The following is an 8,624-nucleotide window of genomic DNA, read 5'->3' on the forward strand; positions in this document are numbered from 1 at the left end:
CATGAGACTTTGCAGCATTCCCCTGTTGAGATTTGCTTTGCTTAGAAAAGGGCGATTTTGAGGCTGCAGACAAGTGACCAGTGACCAGACCTCGTGACTCTCACCACCTGTGACACATGGAAGCACCCAAGCTCATTTGCAGGGGCAGCTACATTTGAAAGAGAGTGTTTTTTAAGAACCTGATGTGTGAGGCTTTTGAATGAACTTGTGATAACAAAAGTGGTGAGTGTGTATGTGCCAGTGGCATCACCCCAGCTCTGTTTTTCAGGTTTATTCAGCTGAAACTGGAGCGTGCTACCCCAGCAGAACGCCAGCTCGTGTTCAATGAGATCCTCCAGGCAGCGTATCAGTTGATGGTTGATGTATTTGGAAATTATGTCATCCAGAAATTCTTTGAGGTAGGTCTTCATTCCCCTCTTGGCCAGGCCTGTTCTGGTGTGTGCTGTCTTAAGGTTACTTGGTGGGCTCAAGTAAAACTCCAGAAAACCTCAGTGTTTGGCTGAAAGGATGGAATATCAGGCACCACACATGGCAACAGATCATCTCCTTGCTTGTGGATGAATTGTTTGATGGAAAAATGATTGATCAGGTTGATCCATTCCTCATTATGAAGAGCACTCGCTTCGTTTTTCATCAAACTCCCCATGATTCTTTGGCCCAGTGATTTTTATAGCAACTAAGTCAAGAGTTTAGCTGCGCTAGTAATCTGGTGCATGTTCCTGCTATGGTTGCAGCATCTTTGACTCTCTTATTTTTTTGTGCCAGGCATATCTGACAAAGAACAGACACCTCTCTTGCGCCTATTCGGATCCATTTAGTGTTTATTGTTATTAGTTTGATTGGGTTTTGTGTCTTTTTCAGTTTGGCAGCCTGGAACAAAAATTAGCCTTGGCGGAGCGTATCCGTGGGCACGTGCTGTCCCTGGCTCTGCAGATGTACGGGTGCAGGGTGATCCAGAAGGCCCTGGAGTTCATCCCCCCAGACCAGCAGGTAATTGTAAGTTTCAACTTTAACTTTCTTCTTGGTGTTGAATGTTCCTTGCTGTTTGGTGCCATGAACCACCACCTGCACGTTGTCTGTAGCTGCTTTCCCATTGATCTGGGTTGTGGGATGTGGGGGTTTGTTTGTTTTTAATGTTTGGTGTATGTGGCAAGTGCGTGATGCAGTTCACAGGGTCTCGTTGTGATCTTGTCCTTCCACTTAACGACGTTCCACTTAACAGGCTTTTTTGGTCAAGCTTCAGCTGAGCTTTGGCCTTAGCACGGCCCTGTGTTTCAACAGTGGCAAGTTGTGGCCTAAATCGTGGCACTGCTGGTCCAACTATTTACGTTACTTATTTTTAGGTACTCTCTTCTTTTAAAATACCTCCTTGTTTTGGATGTGACAGTGAAGTTTTCCACTCTGGCAGTGTTGCTGAATAATTGAGAATCTACAGTTTTGTCTTCCCAGTTGTGAAGCTTTTAATCTGTCCGTATGGCTAATCATATGTAAATCTCACTGACTTTGCTTTTCTTTCTGAAATTACTAACAAAATCTTAAATAACAACATGAAGTTTGGACATTTTCCGTTTTTTTCTTTTTTCTTCATAATATATGAGTCCAAAAACCGCCAAGCAAAAAAAAAAGAGACAAGGCAATAGCTTAAAGTTTGAACATTTTCAATTTTTTTCTTTTTGAGAGGGGGAGTATGGGATCAAGTTCAAATGCATCATGTGTCGGGACGAATTTTAAAACTAGCGTTATAAAGTGAGCAGCAAACATTTGGCCGTGGATGTTTGTTCACTGTGAATCGTGGTGGTGCTTTCTGTTTGTCTTTCTCTCCCGTCAATAGAATGAGATGGTCCGAGAGTTAGATGGCCACGTCCTCAAGTGCGTGAAAGACCAGAACGGTAACCACGTGGTGCAGAAGTGCATTGAGTGTGTGCAGCCTCAGTCCCTGCAGTTTATCATTGATGCATTTAAGGGGCAGGTAAGTTCTTAAGTTCTTGACTCTTGCTGTTTGAGGAGCACACATTTTAGCCGTTACTCAGACATCTCTGAGTTTTTGCATTTTTGCACAAATTGGAAGATATGTGCAAAATGGGAGCCTTGAACCTCTTTGGTCATGTCTCTGTTGTAGTTTTTGTGCAGATGTTCCCCCGCCCAAAGCAGCCATCCCCCCCAAAAATGCTGCTTTGCTGCAACATCTAATATTTTTCACTGATGGTGGGCAAACAAGTCTCTTGTTAATCCATCTTCACAGTAAAGGCGGTGAGCAGACATTTGGGTTGGGCGTAGTTAATTCTCAGTATGATGCTTTTGGTGAGATTGCTTTAGAGGACTATTTTCCAAGGGCCCCAAACCAAGGGGAAAAACATGATTTTTGTCGAGGAAAAGCCAGTAACTCATGCTTCATTCTCACTTTTTATTTCTTCTCCATTATCTTCTCCTGAATTGATGTCCGGGATATTGAGTTAGTTGTGTAGCTGGTTTTATTCCTGTTGTAGTTGGCCTCTCTCCCATTACAAAAGAGCTGACTTGGGTGTCTCCAATTTCACCTTAATTGTCTTTGGAAAGAGGGCTTTGAAGCGCTGAGGCCTCTGCTGCAGGGAGGCCAGGAAGACCTGGGCTTACTAGAGCAAGAACCAGGACTCTCCCAGTGCTTTTAGGAACCGAGTCACGTTCCTGTTGGTTTTCCTGGTTTATGAATGGAGAAACTAAAAGGCGGGTAGGGATGTGATGCTCCTGTGATCACCCAGCGCTCCTGTGGCAGTAAGGAGCAGATGCTGCTGCTCTCAGTTTCTGCCATCTAGAGCCAAGCAAAGAGTTTTGGGCTTGGCACTACCTCCTGTGCCGAGCAATGCTGCCATGTCCTGGCTTAATTCGGGAAGTTTACTACAGTTCACAAGGAGTAACAGCTGCGTTGCTGCCTGTGCTTGCTTGTCTGTGCCCAACGCAGGTTTTTGCGTTGTCCACCCATCCATATGGCTGCCGCGTGATTCAGAGGATCCTAGAGCACTGTCTTCCTGAGCAGACCCTTCCCATCTTGGAGGAGCTTCACCAACACACCGAGCAGCTCGTTCAGGTAGGCACGGGCACGAGGAATGCAGCTGCCATCAACTGTTGCTGGGCTGCTGCCTTCCATTAGGAAGGCCTCTGAGGAGGCTGTAGTGCCGGAGCTGCTGGCCTTGCGTGGACAGCTCAGTTCCTGAGGAGGAATGGGAAGGAACGTGGCAGACAAGAAATAACATGGTCAGGAGTAGTTTGGGTTCTGTGTTAACATCCAGAAGGCATCAGAAGTTGTGGTTGCTTTCTTCATGGGAAGTATCTCAGTATCGAGTGGGCTTGTGTCCACATCCTTCACTCTAGAAGTTGCAGTGCAAGTAGGATCCTAAGGGATTTGATGGAAAGAGGTGATTACTTCTAGGAAACAATACTGCTTAGTAAGTGGGTTCTGATAAATGTGTTGTTTTTATGCACGTCTCCTGCCTGTTTGCTTTCCCTCTTTGCCGTTTTCTGAAACCTTGTGTTCTCTAGGACTCTGCTGTCAGGCACCAGGAGTATAATACAGCATGAGTGTCCAGTATACTCGTGTTTTACGCACATGGAAAGTGGGAGGAGACTGGGTGTGAAAGTGCCCTTCATTATTCAAAGTGAAAAAATATACATCCTGTGGTCTAAATACACATCTATTTGAAATAAGAACACGCATATGGACACTCTTGCATAGCTAGAACCATGTCTTAGCCCTCCGCTACGTGCTTTCTTATTCTAGATCTTGGAGAAACCCCAACTCGAAATAAGCAGTTAATGACATTTAATGATGAAGGGAAATTAATTTAAGCTTTTTATTTGATACAAAATTTTAAAAAAAATCATTTTTGTAGCAGTAGAAAGCATTTACGTGACTTAAGCAGTAGATATTTTAGTTAGCGTCTACTCTAAGTGTATGAGTCTGACGCACATTGGGAACTAGTTGGATACTAATGGTTCCTTTCCACATTTTTGTCACCCACTTCTGTCTCTCCAAACAGGATCAGTATGGGAACTACGTTATCCAGCATGTACTAGAACATGGTCGGCCTGAGGATAAGAGCAAGATTGTAGCAGAAATTAGAGGCAACGTGCTCGTGTTGAGTCAACATAAATTTGCTAGGTATGAATTTGTTCCTTGGAGTCTCCACGCCCCTGGGAGCATGGACACGTGGACCTTGCAGAAGAGTTTAGGGGTGGGTTGTAAGTAGGTGAAAGGAGGTGGCAATAACTCTTTATTTAACAGCAGGATGCTCTTGATAACTGCTTAGAAACTGGGATGAGGGATTGGCAAGGTAAGTTGTACATGTAGAACAGGGTGAAAATGTCAGAGTTGTTCTAATCCAGATTACTGAACTTGACGACAAGTTGCTTTTTAAGCGGACACTATCCCTCTACAGCACTACTATGCTGTAGAGCATTTCGCTACCTCTAGAAGGCCTTGTCTACGGACAGAGAAATTAATGCAACAATACTTCTTTTTCATTCCCTGTTTCATAAAAGAATCTACACTTTCTGTATGCTGAACCTTGCGGTCCTTTTTGAGATAAATGTATAATGATAATCCATTAGGGAAGCTGAGACAGTCTGAGGTGGTTGCTCCAGATGCTGCAAAGCTAGATGTGGCTAGAAGCAAGTCGCACATGAATAAGAATTGGAAGAAGGTTTTCTTAATGCTGTTGTATCAGCTTCCTCTTCCATGACTCGTCCTGCTCTCTGTTTTAACCTTCTTACCAGATGTGTTAATCAGTGTAGGATGTCCTCTGAGCTGAGTGCTAGTTGTGGCAAATTGTTCTGATTCTTTTTCAATTCAGGGGTGCAGAAGAATAAGGCAGGCAAAACTCTCTATAATCCATTTAACTTTCCTAGATCCCATTTAACTTGGATCTCCAGAGAGCAGTCATCTCATGTTCAGGGATTTGGGAAGGTTTTTGCTTTCTCTGAGATACTCTGTTCCCAGATTGCATCCCATTTCCATTCCCCTTGAGCTCCTGTATTGAGAAAAGCCAAAGAAGAGCTTGCGTTCTTCTGCACTGGACACAGTGTGAGAGCAGATGTGGCTCTCCAATGCTGTGGAGATGCACAAATAAATCTGGGTGAAAGAAAACCTGAACTGCTTCCAGTTCGCCCTCAGCTCCCTGATGTGAACATGCGCGCTGCCTGTATGTCTGTGTTCCTTTCCATGCCAGCACATTTGCTGTTCCCCAAAACAGTCTGCCCTTGGTAGAAGCTCGAGGAGAGCGACTTTGAATTGAGCAGGAAAGCTCGATGGGATAGTTAGACACTCACAGGTTGTCCTGCTTATATTTTCACAGCAATGTTGTGGAGAAGTGCGTTACTCATGCCTCCCGTACGGAGCGGGCCATGCTGATCGATGAGGTCTGCACCATGAACGATGGCCCTCACAGTGCCTTATACACCATGATGAAGGATCAGTACGCCAACTACGTGGTGCAGAAGATGATCGATGTGGCAGAACCAGCTCAGAGGAAGATTGTCATGCACAAGGTGAGCAGCTGCCACGGGTCCATAAGGATGGGGCGCTGGTTGCCCTCCCTGTTGGGGACCAAGAAAATCACCCTTGCTCATAGAAGGTCCTAGCGATGGAGACATTTTGGCTTTGCAGGGAAGCAGTAGCTGAAATAACCAAATGTGAAATAAGGAGCTTGGGCTTTCAAATCAGTCGGCTGCTTGCAGCGTTCTGTTCATGACCTAGTAGCCTAGTTCCGCGCTGGTGCTGTAGTGAGTAATGAAATGCTGGAGGATTTTTGGCTGCAGCAGCGGTGGCTCCTGCGCCTTGCGCGGTGCCTTCCAGAGCTCTGGCCGTGATGACGCTCTTGCCCTCACTGAGAACACTGTTCACTAATGAGAGCTTTACGTGCAGAGCTGAGCCAGACTTGCAGGCACCCGGAGCCCAGCCCAGAGCCACTGCCTGTCACTCACGTCCCAGCTTTGCAGTCCCGGGCAAGAAAGTCAGGAGAGCCGCTGGGATACATGATCTCAGCGGTGCACATAGGTTGTTCCTAACTAAAAGTATGCACACAGTTTAAATACACCTAAAAACGTCACCTAAAAACATCACCTAAAGGTCTCGAGCACCTCCTGCTCTTCGGCGCTTTCGTTGCTGAGCTCCATTCCTCCTCTTCCTCCCGCCCCTTTCTCTCTCCTGCAGATCCGGCCCCACATCGCCACCCTGCGCAAGTACACCTACGGCAAACACATCCTGGCCAAGCTGGAGAAATACTACATGAAAAACGGCGTGGACCTGGGGCCCATCTGCGGCCCCCCCAACGGCATCATCTGAGCGGGTGAAGCCGAGCGAAGCCCCGCGGCCGGCAGGCGTCTCCAACCAGCAACCGACAAGACTCCGGGCTACAGTCGAAAAGGTTTCGTGGTTGCTAAACTACTAGAGAAAAAAAAAAAAGAGTAAAAAGCCTTTGTAAATTTCTTTAATTTTATTATGCATAACATGTACTAATTATTTTTTTTAATTAACTAATTGCCCTGCTGTTTTACTGGTGTATAGAATAACTTGTACATAGGTATCAAATGTACATGGAAGGCCACATTTTTGTTCACTGTTGTATCTATATTCCAAATGTGGAAACTTTCAGGGTGGTTGGTTTGAAGAAAAGAAAAAAAAAAAAACAACAAAAAAAAGTTTTTAATTCATCTGCCTTGCAGGCAACTCTTTTGCAAATACCTGTTTTTTCTCCTTTTAGTCAAAAGTTGGCAAGAGGTTTTGAATTTTAGTTAAATGGCACAAAAGACACATTTAACGCTGTTTATAAATATATAAAAAGGAAATACAACTTGCTAAAGCTTCAGTTTAAAAAAATACATTTTTGAAACTTTTTAATTGCTTTTTTTTGTTGTTGTTCTGTTTTTGAGTATAACATGCTAAAGGAGGTAGCTTAGCGGTCGTTTTTTGGAAGAAAAACATACACAACCCAGAAAGTTTTTAAAGCGAGGGGGGGGGGTATTTGTTTACTGCCTACTCAGTTTGTTCTGTTAACCTTGAAAGACAAAAATTTGATTATTTAGCATGAGGAAAAAAAAATCCAACTCGGCTTTGGTCTTGCTTCTATAAATATATAGTGTATACTTGGTGTAGACTTTACATATATAAAAATTTGTAGTATTTTCTTGTTTTGATGTCTGATCTGTATCTATAATGTACCCTAGTAGTGGAACATACTTCTGACTGTACAATTGTACATTTGTAAACCTCTGTAATGTAAATGTGGAGAAGTTTGAATCAACATAAACCCGTTTTTTGGTAAGAAAAACAAAAAAAAGAATTAGCAAAACCTGTGCATTTCAGTGTATATTCACACCTTTTATGGTCGTAGCATATAGTGTTGTATATTGTAAATTGTAATTTCAACCAGAAGTAAATTTTTCTTTTGAAGGAAATGTTCTCTTTATACAGCCTAGTTAATGTTTAAAAAGGAAAAAAAAAATGCTTGGTTTTATTTGTCACCTAGTTGAACAGTAGCGATCCTTTCTAAATGTTATACAAAAATGATTCAGTTCAAAATAGTGTTTTTTTGAATCTTAAAAAGTAATGTTCTGCTTATTTTGTGACGGTAAGAAAAAAAGAAAAAAAGTGCAAAAGTACAGAACCCCCCCTAGTTTTCCTTACAATCAGAGTCCCTTTTCACCTTGTAAAGTGTGAATCACCTTCCCTTTTTGTACAGAAGATGAACTGTATTTTGCATTTTGTCTACTTGTAAGTGAATGTAACATACTGTCAATTTTCCTTGTTTGAATATAGAATTGTAACACTACACGGTGTACATTTACAGAGCCTTGTGTATATTTCCAATGAACTTTTTTGCAAGCACACTTGTAACCATATGTGTATAATTAACAAACCTGTGTATGCTTATGCCTGGGCGACTATTTTTTGTAACTCTTGTGTAGATTGTCTCTAAACAACGTGTGATCTTTATTTTGAGAAATACAGAACTTTGGAATCTGGCTCGGGCGCTTTCTTGGGGCCGCGCGGCGGCTCCGCGCCCAGGACTCGGAGCAGCCGCCTCTGCCGCCCTGCAGCTCCCGGATCACCCCGGGACGTCTCCGACGGCCCTTGGAGCTCGGGGAAAGCTCCTCTTGGGCCCGTGCAACCGCAGGGCGCCCACGGCAGCCCCTTGGACGTGAGCAACCCGCCGCGCCCCAGCCTGCCGCCCCTTCCTGCTCGGCTGAATGCTCTTGCAGCAGGAGGCCCTTCTTGCTCTCGGGCTTTCCTGCTCCGCTCGCGCCCGTGTTGGGGTCGAGCTGGATGGATTCCTGCAGGGAATCCATTTGGAGCTTTCCTGCTTCTCGGGCTGTGGGAGGGGGGAGGAAGGGCTTGGAGAGCAGCACCCTGCGCTCAGCCTGTGCGCGCGGCGGCTTTCAAGGGATGCGTGTTCCTTTCACCCCCTGACGCGTAGAAAAGGACCGGAGAACATTGGAGAAGGCAGAGGTTTCCATGGAAACCTCAGCATCCCAAAATCTGATCCCAAGAGGTGACACGGAGCTCCGTGCCCAGGGCGGAGCGGCCGCGGGCTGAGGCCGGGGCAGCTCGTGGCACCCAGGGCCGCCGTCTGGGGGGCGGGGCAAGGGGCCGG

General features: G+C 45.0%; 2 protein-coding genes and 1 non-coding gene across 6 annotated transcripts in view; all 3 read left to right on the forward strand.

Moving 5' to 3' along the window:
• PUM1 (pumilio RNA binding family member 1) overlaps positions 1–7,995 on the forward strand; it is a 48,016-nt gene extending 40,021 nt beyond the window's left edge. For all 4 annotated transcript variants that reach the window (XM_026043587.1, XM_026043585.1, XM_026043586.1 and 1 more), the window contains exons 15-21: positions 269–398; positions 862–990; positions 1,832–1,969; positions 2,939–3,064; positions 4,014–4,135; positions 5,328–5,520; positions 6,185–7,995. In XM_026043587.1, coding sequence (XP_025899372.1) covers positions 269–398; positions 862–990; positions 1,832–1,969; positions 2,939–3,064; positions 4,014–4,135; positions 5,328–5,520; positions 6,185–6,316 — 970 coding nt within the window. In that variant the 3' untranslated portion in view covers positions 6,317–7,995. The remainder of the gene's footprint in view (positions 1–268; positions 399–861; positions 991–1,831; positions 1,970–2,938; positions 3,065–4,013; positions 4,136–5,327; positions 5,521–6,184) is intronic.
• LOC112950961 lies at positions 5,831–5,908 on the forward strand. Its single transcript, XR_003250108.1, has one exon. It is a non-coding gene; the product is annotated as a small nucleolar RNA SNORD103/SNORD85 (small nucleolar RNA).
• The window catches only part of IQCC (IQ motif containing C), a 5,545-nt gene continuing 3,830 nt past the window's right edge, over positions 6,910–8,624 (forward strand). The window contains exon 1 of the mRNA XM_026043461.1: positions 6,910–6,921. Coding sequence (XP_025899246.1) covers positions 6,910–6,921 — 12 coding nt within the window. The remainder of the gene's footprint in view (positions 6,922–8,624) is intronic.

This window comes from Nothoprocta perdicaria, unplaced genomic scaffold (genome assembly GCF_003342845.1).
Source record: "Nothoprocta perdicaria isolate Ctin4 unplaced genomic scaffold, notPer1 scaffold_33, whole genome shotgun sequence".
NCBI lineage: Eukaryota > Metazoa > Chordata > Aves > Tinamiformes > Tinamidae > Nothoprocta > Nothoprocta perdicaria.